The sequence below is a fragment of the Pelobates fuscus genome, chromosome 1 (genome assembly GCF_036172605.1).
Source record: "Pelobates fuscus isolate aPelFus1 chromosome 1, aPelFus1.pri, whole genome shotgun sequence".
Classification (NCBI taxonomy): Eukaryota; Metazoa; Chordata; class Amphibia; order Anura; family Pelobatidae; genus Pelobates; species Pelobates fuscus.
The window spans coordinates 25,771,569-25,787,823 of record NC_086317.1 but is presented as its reverse complement, the minus strand read 5'-3'; the positions used below and the strand labels follow the sequence as shown (position 1 = coordinate 25,787,823).

The 16,255-nt window shown below is 40.9% G+C and overlaps 1 protein-coding gene across 1 annotated transcript in view; it reads right to left on the bottom strand.

Annotated features, from left to right (window-relative positions):
- Nucleotides 1-16,255, bottom strand: part of TMPRSS3 (transmembrane serine protease 3) — a 107,130-nt gene that overhangs the window by 23,179 nt on the left and 67,696 nt on the right. Inside the window, exons 11-12 of the mRNA XM_063444827.1 lie at nt 13,183-13,355; nt 3,682-3,777 (exon numbers count right to left, since the gene is read on the bottom strand). Of these exons, the coding sequence (XP_063300897.1) occupies nt 3,682-3,777; nt 13,183-13,355 (269 nt within the window). The remainder of the gene's footprint in view (nt 1-3,681; nt 3,778-13,182; nt 13,356-16,255) is intronic.

Below are 16,255 nucleotides of genomic sequence, written 5' to 3'. Positions count from 1 at the left end.
TCCCTGTCTCCCTCCTCAAGTCCCTGTCTCCCTCCTCAAGTCCCTGTCTCCCTCCTCAAGTCCCTGTCTCCCTCCTCAAGTCCCTGTCCCTTTCCTCAGTCCCTGCCCCCCTCCTCAAGTCCTGTCCCCTTACTCAGTGCCTGTCTGCCTCCTCAGTCCCTGCCCCCCTCCTCAAGCCCTGTCCCCTTACTCAGTCCCTGTCTCCCTCCTAAGTCCCTGCCTCCCTCCTCAGTCCTTGCCCTCCTCTTCAGTCCCTGTCCCTTTCCTCAGCCCCTGTCCCTTTCCTCAGCCCCTGTCCCCCCTCCTCAGCCCCTGTCCCCCCTCCTCAGCCCATGCCCCCTTCGTCAGCTCCTGTCCCCCTCCTCAGCCCCTCAGTTCCTATCCCTTTCCTCAGCCTCTCAGTTCCTGTCCCTTTCCTTCCTGTCCCTTTCCTCAGCCCCTATCCCTTACCTCAGCCCATGTCCCCTTCCACAGCCCATGCCCCCCCCCCCCTCCTAAGCTCCTGTCCCTCTTCCTCAGCTCCTGTCCCCCTCCTCAGCCCCGTGCCCTTACTCAGCCACTTCATACAAGCGTATCATTTTCTTTGGGGGGGGGGGGGAGGGGGCGGGGAGTGGATCTTGGGTGAGTTCCTGCACTTTTTTACCCAGGACTTGACCCCTGACTGGATGGCTGCTCGTGTTCTTAAATTTGAACTATCTAAAACAGCGCTTCTCGTCTTTCTCCCTCAGACTCTTGTGTCTGTCTCCTTCAACTCAACAGAACTACAATCAGTACTACCTCACAGGCTCACTGTTTAGGTGTTCTCTTTGACTCCAAACTCTTTGTCACCCCTCATGTCCAGTCAATCGCCAAATCCTGCAACAAGTCCATATAACTGCCGTCTCTCGCCTTGATTACTGCAATCCACTTCTCAGTGGTCTTACGTGTTCCCAGCTTCCCCAGTTACAGTCTATAATGAATGCGGTAAGGGTCGTCTTCCTGTCTGCCTGCACCTCTCATGCCTTCCCCCTCTGTCAGTCTTTACATTGGCTTGCCATAAGATTTAAGGCTCAATTTAAAATGCAGGTGCTTGCTTACAAATATCTACATAAAGCTGCTCCTAGCTATATTCACTGATGCATAAGTGTGTCCCGTCCAGGCCCCTACGCTCTTCCGAAGATCTGTGTCTATTCTCAGTTCATACTCGGATCTCTGACACCCGCCTCCAAGACTTCTCTAAGACTGCGCCATTTCTATTTACCTTTCCTGCTCCGTTAGACTCGTACCCAGTCTCAGTTCCTTCAAAACATCATTAAAACCCACTTCTTTAGGAAAGCATATGAATTAAACTGTTACTAGCTTTCCCTCCCCACACCTTGCTTCCTCCCCTGCAACTCTGTCATCCAATAAATGAACCCTTCACTGTAAGCTATATAGTAACCTACTTTTCCCAAACCTGAAATACATTCAACCCTTACCTCTTGAGCCACTTTACCCCACTCCCTCTAAAATGTAAGCTTGTTTGAGCATGGCTCTCATCACCCTCTGTTTCTGTGCTTCTAATTCATCTGGTTCACCTATTGTACAGCACTACAGAATGTGTTAATAATAATACTATGGAAATGCGGTGCCTAGCATTCAATGCAAAGCAGGACAATTATATTAGGGGGCACATTAGGACAAACATGTGGGTTATGCTGATCTTAAGTGGTATTTGTTTATTACTAGTATAGTTTAAATGGAAAATAAGTTTGAGAGAATCTGCACCGATTGGTACAGTGTTCACTTCCCATTTGATTTTATCAAATTGTACTGTGTGAGAACCTATAATTAAAATGGATTTAATTTGAATTTTATTAGGAAATGTTGTCATTGATCTATACAAAACAAAAAAGGAAATGGGGAAAGAAATCTGCATATCCAATCTAATGATATATACAGTAAAAGTCAAACTGAAATTAATAAAGGTTAAAGGACAACCCAGGTACACTACAGCTACCAAAACAACTTTAATGCATTTGACCGGTTGTGGCCTCATATTCATACTGTGTTTTTTCCCCACATTCAACCTCTTTTGTTTTGCTATAAAAAAAGGTTTTACAACTTCCTAAAACATAACTTTACCCCCTCCCCCCCCACCAACCCACGCCTCCTCTTTTCACAAACCAAATTCCTTATTAGAAGTACACAGCCTAGCCAATGGGATATCAGTGTGAATTGAACTGGTGTCATGACTTTTCCCCACAACCAATAACTGTGCTCTTATCATCTGCCACCTTTCCCCTCATTGAAATAATAAAAAGACAGTGATTGGCTGTGAGGGTAGAGTCAAGTCTACAGCTCTGCCTACACTGGTCTGTTATTGACTGAGGGTTTGCTGCCAAAAAGTTGCACAAATTGTTTTCCTTTTTTCTTTGTTTAACAAATCTAAAGAGATTTGCCCATGGAGAAAAGCCGAGCATAAACATGAAGCTAAAATCTATGAAATGCATAAAAGATATGTTGTATGTTTCAAAAGTATTCCTTTAACAATCAGGGTTTCTTTAAACATTACTATATTTATTATTATTATTATATTAAAAAAATATCCCAAACTATGAGCAGCCACCAGAGCACCATTCATTTAAAGAGTCTTCCTGTAAAAACAGACGCTATGTATGGGGATCATAAATCACCGATGTAACTAACAGGCCAACAGTTACAACCCCGAATGACCTGGAGAGATCAGCAGACAAGTTGGAAGAAACTATTAATGGAACTAAAACATTGATCATCGTCAAAGCCCAAATCTTAATTTGAGTGAGAATATGTTGCAAGAGTTTAATGCTGCTTAATACCAATGGTCCAACCCTTCAAACACCCACCCCAAGTATGGGTGATTCTACCAGCATGATTGCTAAAAACTCCCTTAGCTGTTCGGACTAAACTGGAAGAAATATATCCTTGGCGATCAACATATAACATTACTGCCATGTAATTAATCTAGAGGGTGGTTGCATGAGCAGTCAAAACAATGCTTGGCATGGGTCAAGCCTAACTTGTTAAATTGTTGAGCCTTCAAATTGTTAAAAGGATACTTTTCACATTGCCCCTCATGTTATAGCATTATGTAGATAAAACATTACAAAATAGAAATAAAACAATACTAAGTATTAATATAGTATAAATAAAAAACAAAAATAAATTTTCATATCCCTGCATTTCTTAAAAATTCCTATTCTCCACATCACCACATCATCCTCTGAGTTCAGCCCATACTAGGAATCAGCTCAGCCAATCAGCATGCTCCCTTTTTTTTCAATGACACTGCCATAAGGATACTGAAAGTTCCATTTACCCTTTTTATGAGTAGCTTGACTTCCTCTTCTTATGTCTAAGACTGAGGGTACGGCCTTATAGCTTGCAGCAATTTTATTTAAATATATACCTTTGCAAGAAGCATACATTGTATAATCTTATTCATTTTAATTCTATATTGTAACAGAACATAACAAGGCAAGTCGGGGGATGGACTGGTACAGCAAATATTATCAACAGTTATCAACCATTACCATGGAAACCAGTAGCTAGAATATTTCTGCTGAACGTTTCACGTTAAAGTTCTTTGCTCAGAAATATCTCCAGTCCAGATTTGATAAATAAGGTGCTATTGAATAGTAATTCAGCATTCCAGTAATAAACAGAAATTAAGTAGTAACGTACCTCCTTCCTCCGTGGCTCCCCAGCCAGATATCCAGCAAATTTTACCCGCAGGGAATTCTTCACCATAATTCGGCAAACAGATCGGTTGTATTAACCCTAAAAATGAAAATAACTCTTCAGTGACATACATGAAGAACATACATAGGGCCAAATATAGGCACTGGTTTAATATCTCTGGATAGGATTTTCATACGATTTCAGATTTTTTTAATAAACCTTTAAAATAATTTCATTTGTTTGAATCATCGTCAGAAATTATTCCAATCTGCTAGAAAAAAAAAACCTTTTCAAGTGATTGATCTACATAAATTTCCATAGAAGTCACTTCAAGAAATAAACCATTTGAAATGGGTTTTTTTTTCTAACAGATTGGAATCATTTCTGATTTAAACACATTAAATCGATGCCATCATAGTTACGCACGAGAGCACGTTAAAACCAACTTGCACTGCACTTGGAGTAAAATACAATGCATTTAACATACTGGTGAGCATGATATGCCCCCCTTATCAGTATGTGCACATTGCCTGTAGCAGAAATTGTATCATGGGTTGAAGATTTTAGAAACATAAAAGAAGAAAAGGCAAATAAAATACAAGATTTTTGCAAATATTTTACATAGGTTGAAGAAAGACTAGTGTCCATCAAGTTCAGCCATTCTTGCGTCTGTTTTTTGCTGTTGAATCAAAAAAAGGCTAAATCGCCCAGTTATAAATATCTCATGCCATAATGTACATTGGCCACAAGATGGCAGTGTGAGACAGCATGTCCAGATAAGTTTGCTTTTTGCCCTTAGCTTGAATTATCTTCTTTATAACTACAGTTGTCACCTTCATTATTGAAATATGTGTTTTCTTTCTTGCCGTATTTTTGTTTTTTTTATTAAATGAAATCCAACAAATTGCTTTGAATGTATTCTCTTCTCGCTTTCTTTGATCTATATACAGTTGATCAAGATGAAGGTGAAGCTTTGAACTCTGCAAACATTGCTCAGGTCCCTGTCTTAATATTGATTTAAAATTCCCTACTGTCTGAGCCCATGAAGGATACAAACACAGTCATCAATGCACCATTTACAGAATGGTTTATTCACTAAACAGTGAGATCTGGTCAACGGACAGTCAAGTTACTAAATCCAGGATAGAGCAGCAAAACTGTGGTTGTTGTGGAACTTATTAGAGTTGGGTGGTTTTTTTGTTTTTTTTTTATTTCTTTGCAAATCAGTCATTTTTTCCCTCCTTTTAATAAATAAATCCTGAGGTCTAGTGTCGGATTTCCTGATGTTTCAAGTATTTGATTTACGTGTGGATTGAGCTGATAAATGGCAATGCACATATAAAAGGAATTAGTTGTGTTTTGTTTTAGGAATATTACGCATTTATGTACGACCTACCATAAAATTAAAATTAAAATAATACTTTTGCATAATATATATATATTTAGAAACCCACTTTTTGTGTTTTCACACTATCTCGGTTATTAAGTGAGAATTCAAAGTGAATTTCGAATGTAAAGCCAAACTAAAAGCATTGCTGACTTTGAAAACGCTTCAACTCTGCTATTTTGACCTTAAATTTGAGATTAACTTTAAATTCTGAGTTTAGTGAATAACACTGAATAACTTCTAACACATCCGATTTAAAAAAAAAAATTCTTACTCAGAGCTCCAGCCATTTCCTTTGCTTTCCACTGAGTTAATGTAAACCATAAGTGGCCTTAAAGGCACACTGTAGGCCCTTTTACAACTTCGTATTATTGAAATTGTTATTATGCCTGCAATTCTGTCCCCCACCCCCATCCTATCACCAAAACCCAATATTAAACCAATTAGAAGGCTTGGAAGGGCAGCTTCAAGCCACGCCTCTAAGCCCTCTAGGTATGAGAGCCAGGAATCTTACTTCCTGGTTTTCATACTGTAACATATACCTTGATGTCACACACGCATGTGCAGTCCATCATGGTTGGTCATAGAGAATCATTGTATTCAATCACTGTATTCCCCAATGCTAATTCACAGGATTTTTCCTGTTATGTTTACTTATCCCCTTTTATTTAACAAATATGAGTTTGGTAAGTCAGAAAAATAAAATTAAATGTACATATCTACACTACTGTCTTGGAACTGATCGCCATCATGTTGACTTCTGTCAGCCATTGCTATAAACCATATATATATCCGTATGGTTATTTTGTCTCACTTGATCTGTTAACCAAATGGTGGGAAAATTGTCAGGGTACCTGTGGTCTCTACCTCCGAAAGAGGTAGAGACTTAGCTGTTCCTCCATCCAGACGGGCTGATGGCTCCCTTCCCCGCGGTCTATCCGGTCATGCTAGGCCGGCCGCGAGGGAGTGACTGCCTTTTACAGCATCTAGGCAGGAAGTAGTCATCAGGACACTCCCCCGGAACGACCTGTCAGTCAATTGCTGCAGGACCAATCAGGACGCCTCGGAGGCGTGGTTACTGCTCTGAACAGGGTATTTATCAGAGCTTCTTTCATTAGCTCATTGCCCTGTCGTGGTTCTAGCTTGTTCTAGTCACTCAGTGCTTGTGTATTCTATTATCCCTTTTGGTTTTGACCCGGCTTGTTTACCTTACTCTGCTTATCTCTGTTACCCTTGATTCGGCTTGTCTCTCGCTTACCTGTCTTCTGTTACCCTCGACCTCGGCTTGTCTTTGACCATTCTATACTGTACTACTTACGTTAGTCCGGCCATTCTAAAGTACGGTATACGTATCTGGCTACTGTTTGTACTCTGCGTGTTGGATCCCTGTCCCGATCCTGACATTACGACAGGGCCAATGGATCCTGCAAGTACAAACAGTCAGCTGGCTGCTCCTGATCCTAGGTTTGAAGCCATGGATCACAGAATGGATCAGATGGCGCTTGCGCTACAGGCTCTATTAGCTTGTGCCAATAACCCACCAGAGGAGATACGTAATACCCCTGTTTCTCCTGTCGGTTCAGGTCTAGAGGTAGCCACAGTGGGTGCTTCTTCTCGCATTACCCCCCCAGTACGCTATGGTGGGGCTCCTGAGAAGTGTCGTGGTTTTTTAAACCAAATTAGTATCCACTTTGAATTGCAACCTCGCTCTTATCCTACAGATAGGGCAAAAGTAGGATTTATTATCACCCTACTCATTGAGAAAGCTCTGAGATGGGCCAACCCACTATGGGAGAACGATAACCCATTAGTTTATAACTATAACGCATTTGTAGCTGCTTTTAGAAGAACATTTGACCCTCCAGGTAGAAAGGTTAATGCAGCCAGATTACTGTTGCGCCTGAGACAGGAGAACCAAACACTGGTGGATTATGCACTAGAGTTCAGGTCTCTGGCGGCAGAAATCAAGTGGAATGAGCAGGCGTATATGGATGTATTTTTGAATGGCCTATCTGATGTAATCCTTGATGAGGTTGCTACCAGAGAACTCCCTGAGAATTTAGAGGATTTAATTTCGTTCATCTCTCGTATAGATGAACGTCTAAGAGAGAGACAGAACACTCGAGAGAGGAACCAGAGACCTTCTTTTAGGTTAGCTCCCGCTGTTCCAAGTCCTGACTCCACGATATCTTTGCTTACTGAACCTATGCAGATAGGCTATACCCGTCTCTCTGAGGAGGAAAGACAGCACAGGAGAAGAGAGGGTTTGTGTATGTATTGTGGAGCCAAGGGTCATTTACTCTCGAACTGTTCTAACCGCCCGGGAAACGCTCGCACCTAAGTCTCTCTAGAGGACAGGCCTTGGGTGTTTCTATTTTGTCCTCTACTCCTGATTATAAAGATCACAGGCTTCTGCTACCAGTTTCCTTAACTTGGGGGAAGGAAGTAGTAAGGGCTATGGCATTGATAGATTCCGGTGCTGCTGAGAATTTTATCGACCAAGCCTTTGCTAGTAAGAACAATTTCCCATCCCAGCTAAGGGAGACACCTTTGGCCGTTGAGGCCATAGATGGTAGACCACTACTAGACCCTGTTATCTTTCGTGAGACCATACCCATTGATTTAAATGTTGGTATCCTACACGTGGAGAATTTATCTCTTAAGCTCATTTCGTCTCCTTCCGTTCCCATAGTTCTGGGGTACCCATGGTTGAAAAAACATAACCCTATTATCGATTGGGAGTTAGGAGAGATACTCTCGTGGGGCCAGGGCTGCCAGGCATCGGTGTTTGTGCAAGGTTTCTCCATTAGCTAATATTAACATACCGGAGAATCCTACTCAGTCCACAGAAAGACAAATACCAGACCTTTACCTAGACTTAAGGGCAGTGTTTGACAAAAGAATGCCGATTCTTTGCCTCCACACAGGTCATTTGACTGTAAGATTAAGCTTCTACCCGGCACTATGCCTCCGAGGGGCCATGTATATCCTTTGTCTGTTCAGGAAAACTCGGTTCTAGAGGAGTATATTCGGGAGAATTTAGAAAAGGGATTCATCAGGAGGTCTTCTTCTCCGGCCGGGGCTGGGTTCTTTTTCATTAAGAAGAAGGATGGCACGCTGAGACCTTGTATCGATTACCGAGGCTTGAATAAAATAACTGTCAGAAATGCCTATCCTATCCCACTGATTACCGAGTTATTTGATCGTCTTAAGGGCTCCAAAATCTTCACCAAGTTAGATCTCAGAGGGGCTTACAATTTGGTGAGAATCCAGCAAGGTCACGAGTGGATGACGGCATTCAATACCCGGTATGGCCATTACGAATACACTGTTATGCCATTTGGACTATGCAATGCTCCTGCAGTATTTCAAGATTTGATTAATGAGGTACTTAGGGAGTTTCAGCACGATTGTGTTATTGTTTACCTGGACGACATACTAATACACTCTAAGGAGATTGAGACTCACCATAGACAGGTCAGAAAGGTATTACACAAGCTGCTGCAACATGGTCTATATTGCAAATTGGAGAAGTGCAGTTTTGATCAGTCTCAGGTAGACTTTCTTGGATACGTGATTTCTGGGGAAGGTTTTAAAATGGATCCTGTAAAACTCCAATCTATTTTAGACTGGCCCTTGCCCAAAGGACTCAAGGCTATCCAAAGGTTTATTGGTTTTTCCAACTACTATAGGCGCTTCATTAAAAGATACTCCTCTATCATTGCGCCTATTACCAATATGACCAAACAAGGGGCTGATACTAAGTTCTGGTCTAAGGAAGCTCTTGGTGCTTTCAAGACTCTCAAGGAACTTTTTGCCTCGGCTCCCATTCTAGTCCATCCTGATACGACTCTGCCTTTCTTGCTCGAGGTCGATGCCTCTGAGACAGCAGTTGGGGCTTTTCTGTCTCAAAGGTTAGGGGTGGATAAACCGTTACACCCTTGTGGTTTCTTCTCTAAGAAATTTTCTGGGCCTGAGAGCAGATATGACATCGGGGAAAGGGAACTGTTAGCAGTCATTAAAGCCTTAAAGGAGTGGAGACATTTGTTGGAGGGGACCCTACACCCTATTACGATTTTGACGGACCACAAAAACTTGTCCTATATTGGGGAGGCTAAGCGCTTATCCTCTAGACACGCTCGTTGGTCCTTATTCCTGACTCACTTCAATTATGTACTGACTTACAGACCTGGTTCTAAAAACTCTAAAGCCGATGCATTATCTCGCCAATATGAACCTTCTACTGTACCTGAACCAGTTCTTTCTTCTATAATTCCGAAATGCAATATCATTGCTAATACAAATCTCAGGATTCATTCTCCATTACTGGCCGAGATCATTAAGTTGCAACATCTAGCACCTAAACAGACTCCTGCGGGCCGTCATTTCGTTCCTCCTGCTCTTCAACTGGAACTTTTACAGTGTTTACATAATAGCAAGATGGCAGGACATCCTGGTATTCGCAAAACTTACGCGTTGATCTCTAAGGACTTCTGGTGGCCTGCTTTACGGAGGGATATTGAGGAGTTCATCGCTGCATGTGAAGTTTGTACTAAAACCAAACAACCCCATACGCTTCCATGTGGATTCCTGCAACCCTTGGAGGTTCCAGAAAAACCATGGTCCTGTTTGGCCATGGATTTTATTGTCGATCTACCTATCTCTAAAAGACAGACTGTTATCCTCACCGTGGTTGACAGGTTTACTAAGATGGCACACTTCATTCCCCTGCCTAAACTCCCGTCTTCTCCCGAATTGGCAGAGATATTCGCTAAGGAGATTTTTCGCCTACATGGGATACCCTCTCAAATTGTATCGGACAGAGGCTCCCAATTTGTTTCCCGCTTTTGGAGGTCCTTCTGCTCTCAACTTGGTATTAAATTAAACTTTTCTTCTGCCTATCATCCTCAGTCTAACGGAGCTGCTGAACGTACCAACCAGAAAATTGAACAATATTTACGATGCTTTGTTTCTGAACACCAGGATGATTGGGTCGGTTTGATTCCTTGGGCGGAGTTTGCACACAACAATCTCGTTTGCGATTCTACTCATTCAAGCTCCTTCTTCATGAATTATGGTTTTCATCCGTCTATTCTTCCTTCGGATTCTCCTTCCCAGGGGGTGCCGTCGGTTGATGTTCATGTTGCCAATTTGAGGAAGTTGTGGGATCAAACTCGACAAATCCTTGTGCACAACTCTATGTTGGTCAAGAAACACGCTGATAAACGTAGAAGGGCGGCTCCGGTCTTTGTTCCAGGTGATAGGGTATGGCTGAGCACGAGGAACATCCGTTTAAAAGTGCCCTCCATGAAGCTCGCTCCTCGTTATATTGGACCCTACAGGGTGCTGACCCGTATCAATCCAGTTGCGTATCGTTTAGCTCTTCCTAATACCTTACGCATCCCGAACTCGTTTCACGTTTCATTGCTGAAACCACTCATATGTAACAGATTTTCCTCCACAATAGCCCCTCCTCGCTCCGTTCAGGTGGAGGGTCAGGAGGAGTATGAGGTTAACTCTATTATTGATTCTCGAATCTCCCGGGGGAGAGTACAATATCTGGTTGATTGGAAGGGATATGGTCCTGAGGAGAGGAGTTGGGTACCTCAGGAGGATGTTCATGCTCCCCGTCTCCGCAGGGCGTATCACTCTCGCTTCCCATCTCGTCCCGGTTCATTCCGCCCGGTGGGCGTATCTGAGAGGGGGGGTACTGTCAGGGTACCTGTGGTCTCTACCTCCGAAAGAGGTAGAGACTTAGCTGTTCCTCCATCCAGACGGTCTGATGGCTCCCTTCCCCGCGGTCTATCCGGTCATGCTAGGCCGGCCGCGAGGGAGTGACTGCCTTTTACAGCATCTAGGCAGGAAGTAGTCATCAGGACACTCCCCCGGAACGACCTGTCAGTCAATTGCTGCAGGACCAATCAGGACGCCTCGGAGGCGTGGTTACTGCTCTGAACAGGGTATTTAACAGAGCTTCTTTCATTAGCTCATTGCCCTGTCGTGGTTCTAGCTTGTTCTAGTCACTCAGTGCTTGTGTATTCTATTATCCCTTTTGGTTTTGACCCGGCTTGTTTACCTTACTCTGCTTATCTCTGTTACCCTTGATTCGGCTTGTCTCTCGCTTACCTGTCTTCTGTTACCCTCGACCTCGGCTTGTCTTTGACCATTCTATACTGTACTACTTACGTTAGTCCGGCCATTCTAAGGTCCGGTATACGTATCTGGCTACTGTTTGTACTCTGCGTGTTGGATCCCTGTCCCGATCCTGACAAAAATGCATCTATCAGTGTATTGCAAAAAATATATACAGAATATTTACATAATATATATATATATATATATATATATATATATATATATATATATAAAAATATTCAAAGTCTGGCACTCTACCTTAAAGTTGATTCAAATGCAAAAAAAGCCTCGGTGCTGCAGAGCGTAGGTATATAAGCAGGACATAGAAAGAGCACTCCAGAGGTCTTATTCGAAGATATTTATTCGGTGAGAAAATCAATCGACGTTTCGACCCTAAGGTCTTTATCAAGATACAAAAACAAGTGCAGTAGTGACAATATATAGCCAAACCAATAAGAGAGATGATCACTAACCTGAGAAAGCTGTGTATCCCCAAGCCATGTGTGAACGCCAGTGTGTAATTATAAACAAAGCCGGAGTGATTCCGTCGGCGACTGATGACGTCACAGGAATGCGCCCGGAAGAAATCGTGTAAGTGTATCAGGGTAACCAAGGTTACCGATCCGTAAATACCCAACTGTGCTGATATGTGAAGTAGTAGTTAAAGAAATATGGATGAAAGCCTAAATTGCTAACGATACTGGACTCACACACTCACTTTTTTCCACTTTTATAGTATACTTGGCGTACTGTCTGCCCCCTCACACATCCTCTCTATGCTTTCACTCACTTTTAGTTCCCTATTAGTCTATTCCATTTATTTACACTCTTCCAGTCATTCATCTATATAGGACTGCTTGTCACATCTTCCGTTTGTTTTCATGTCGGTTTCAGTTTCCCGTTTCTGCCACGTCACTTTTTTACACACACACCATACATTCCAGCTCTCACCTATCCGTCTATTCACTGGTCTTATATTTTATACACACTTCTTAGTTCCCATGCTTTACACACTTCTGTTTTCTTCCGTTCTTTTTATTCTAATTATACATTATTTTCACCGTCTGCAATCTCTCTCTGTAACCTCTTACCGTTATCAGGCTAGTCAGTGCATGTACACTACACATTTATCCAAAAAACATCCAGTATCGTTAGCAATTTAGGCTTTCATCCATATTTCTTTAACTACTACTTCACATATCAGCACAGTTGGGTATTTACGGATCGGTAACCTTGGTTACCCTGATACACTTACACGATTTCTTCCGGGCGCATTCCTGTGACGTCATCAGTCGCCGACGGAATCACTCCGGCTTTGTTTATAATTACACACTGGCGTTCACACATGGCTTGGGGATACACAGCTTTCTCAGGTTAGTAATCATCTCTCTTATTGGTTTGGCTATATATTGTCACTACTGCACTTGTTTTTGTATCTTGATAAAGACCTTAGGGTCGAAACGTCGATTGATTTTCTCACCGAATAAATATCTTCGAATAAGACCTCTGGAGTGCTCTTTCTATGTCCTGCTTATATATATATATATATATATATATATATATATATATATATATATATATATATATATCGCAGTACAGTGATTGGTCCATTTTCACGCCTTTTAGTTTGTTGAAATCGTTGTTCAAAAAATATCTCATGGATGAACCATAACGCTACATGGACAAATCCTGAATTGTCCAAAACACATTTTTATTGACTTATTTTTTCAACTAATCAATTTGGCTGAACCAAATTTTTTCGGCACATGTACAATGTCCTGGCTGTGCCAGGGCTGAACTGAATTGGGATGTCATTTGCTAAATCATTGATACATATTTAAAAGAAAACAGAGCTTCACAAGATGTTTTTCTTAATAAATATTGTAAAGATGTAGTATATAATGAATTATAATGTACTCACTGAATATCCATGCATAATAACACAAATCAAGGTAACTAGACCCAATATCTCCAAAACTTACCACTGAAATTAAACGGACTTGCCAATTTGATAAGAGCGATATCATTTGTCATGGAACTAGACTTGTATTTGCTGTGGTATATTATCTTCTCTACAAGAACAGGATGATTCTGGGAGTCGTGAAGATGGTTCACTAGCCCCACTTGTACGCTCCAAGACTCGGGGAAGTACAAACTGGAAATATAAACAAGCAGCAATACGAAAATGGTCAAATTTAACAATTTGGCGAGTAAAAAAATATGAATCTAATTGTGCAGTAAATATGCAAAGAGACAAACCATTGCTATTAAAATCATAAGCTACAATTCGATGCTTTAACAATTTTTCATAAAACTCTTTATAGTTAATGATAACTGTTAAAATATATAATTATACAAAAAATAAATGTGTATTTATTTGAGTAACATGCCATCTAAAAGGGGCACGTCAGAGGAGACGATCCATTCCTATTTATTAAATTCTATTGATAATGCATTAAAAATAAGCAAAAACTGCCAATTGAAATGAAAACAAAATAAAAAATGATGCACATTTGTAAATTCACTCACATACTACACCATCAGCCTAGAGAAAGAAGCTTAGCTCAGGATTCTGAAATGTTGGCTATGTTTAAGGGTTAAAGCGTAGGGAGAGGGTCTGACTAGCAGATTTCCAAGCTCTCTGTGCACAACCTCACTTGTGCTCAGAGCAGGTGTTTTTCTTTGAGCTTGCAGGTCACTTTTCTGCTTATGAAAGCTGTCAGCCCGATCACAGCTCCTAGAAATGTTCGCTGGGCTTCCTAAGACTGTAAACTCCTTTGAGCCCTGCCTTCTTCATCTCTGGTGTCTGTCAATACTATTTTTATTTGTCAATTACTTTTTGTTAAACAGGCCCGCCATATAATTGTGAAGCATTTTATAAATGCTAATAATATTAATCTTTCGACAACTGTATTACTGGACTTTTCGAGTAAGGAGAGAAAGTAGGGGAGTTACACGCGGGATCATTAAAACCAGTGAATAACATTGATTATATCATTACAACGGCACTGTGAAGGGGTGGGATATATTAGGCAGCAAGTTAACAGCCAGTTCTTGAATTTCAATGTGTTGGAAGCAGTAAAATTAGCAAGCGAAAAGATCTGAGTGACTTTGACAAAGTCCAAATAGTGATGGCTAGACGACTGGGTCAGAGCATCTCCAAACTGGCAGGCCCGCAGATGCAGTGTTTTTCTCTAGGCAATGTTCTGCTGGGAAACCTTGGGTTCTGACATTCAGGTGGGTGTACTACCTACCTAGAGATTATACATGCAGACCACATATACCCATTGATGGCAATGGTGATCCCTGATGGCAGCGGCCTCTTTCAGCAGGATAATGCACCCTGCCAGAAAAAATGTTCAGAATTGATTTAAGGAACAGGACGAAGAGTTCAAGGTGTTGCCTTGGCCCCCAAACTCCCCAGATTTCAATCCAACTGAGCATCTGAGGGAAGTGCTGGAACAACAAATCCAATCCATGGAGGCTCCACATAAACTGCATGACTTAAAGCATGGGTCCTCAAACTCCGGCCCCCCCCAGATGTTGCTGAACTACAACTCCCATGATTCTGTGGCTAGCTATGTAATTCAAAGAATCATGGGAGTTGTAGTTCAGCAACATCTGGGGGGCCGGAGTTTGACACTTTTAATTAACCCCTTAAGGACACATGACATGTCTGACATGTCATGATTCCCTTTTATTCCAGAAGTTTTCAACAGGTGTGGTGTCTATCCGTAAGGACCCTGGTTATTTGGTTTATTTGCCAACCCAGTGATGTCAAACTGACCCCATTCAGCTCTGGCTAGAATGCATCTCAGTCTCACATAATTCTCTACCAATCTATTGCTGCTAAAGGATCACGGGAGTTGTTGTCCCAATATATTGAGGGTGGTTTATTGACTAAATTTTTTTGATTTGTAGTGAAAACAAAACAAAATTACTGTTGATTTGGAGTGAATTGAATTTTGCAATGCAGTTATTATTCACCATAATTTACTGTTTAGTGAAAAAAAACATCCTTTGGCTTTTTTTTATTTTATTATTATTATTATATACTACGTTTTGGTGAGTTAACAGATAGATACATTTAGAAATTTAGGCCAAAGCTGTCAATCTGCTTTGGCAAACAAAACTTTTCTGTAGTCAGTTCACAAAACAAGTCACTCTCTAGTGTATAAAGCTCTTTCAATTCTTGTATAGCATAGTGCATGCTATGTGCAGCCAAAATTAGTTTGTAGTTTGTTGTTTTCTTATAATAAGATTCACTAAAACATGCAAAAGATATAATGTCTCCGCAGGGTGTGCAAAGCAATGACATGTAAATATTGGTAGCAATGGGACAAGGCAGAAACTGTGTTATATTAACAAAACAATAATAAACAGCTTTTGGAATTGGAACAGCTACATATTTTCATCGGACATATTGTAATTTTAAAGAGTTGTACAGGCTCATCAGCTTCATATATTACTTTATATTTCTCCTTAAATCATTGTTTTTCTCTCGTTTAATTGGAAAAGTAGATAGCATACATTAATTTGATACTCTATATTTTTTTTTATCCCATTTTGCTTTTTGCATGAATATTATAAAACAAAAACTGCATCCGTTGAGTCCACACAGCTGGGATTATGTTTGCAAGCATATAAAATAACACAAACGAGATGTATTTTAATTGAAATGTCATCCAAGGTTTATAGATGCTTATAAGCAGAACTTTGCAAACCATATGTAACCAAATAATGTGTGTGAGCACTACTATACACCCAGTAAACATTGTTAGATTTTGCGGGGCTTATTCACTAAATATCACATTATATTGAGTTGAAAATGGCAAAATGTATGCACCAATAAATGATTTAGAGGAACTTGGCTATTGTTTCTGCAGTTCTGATTTTAATTCACTGCAATTCAATATTTAGTGAATAAATCCCTTTATATGTAAAATATTAATATATAAAATATATGTAAAATATCTTTAGTATTTTTATTTGGAGTGCCATCATATTCTGTAGCGCTGTACAATTGGTATATAAAATCAAAAAAATCAAAGAAGT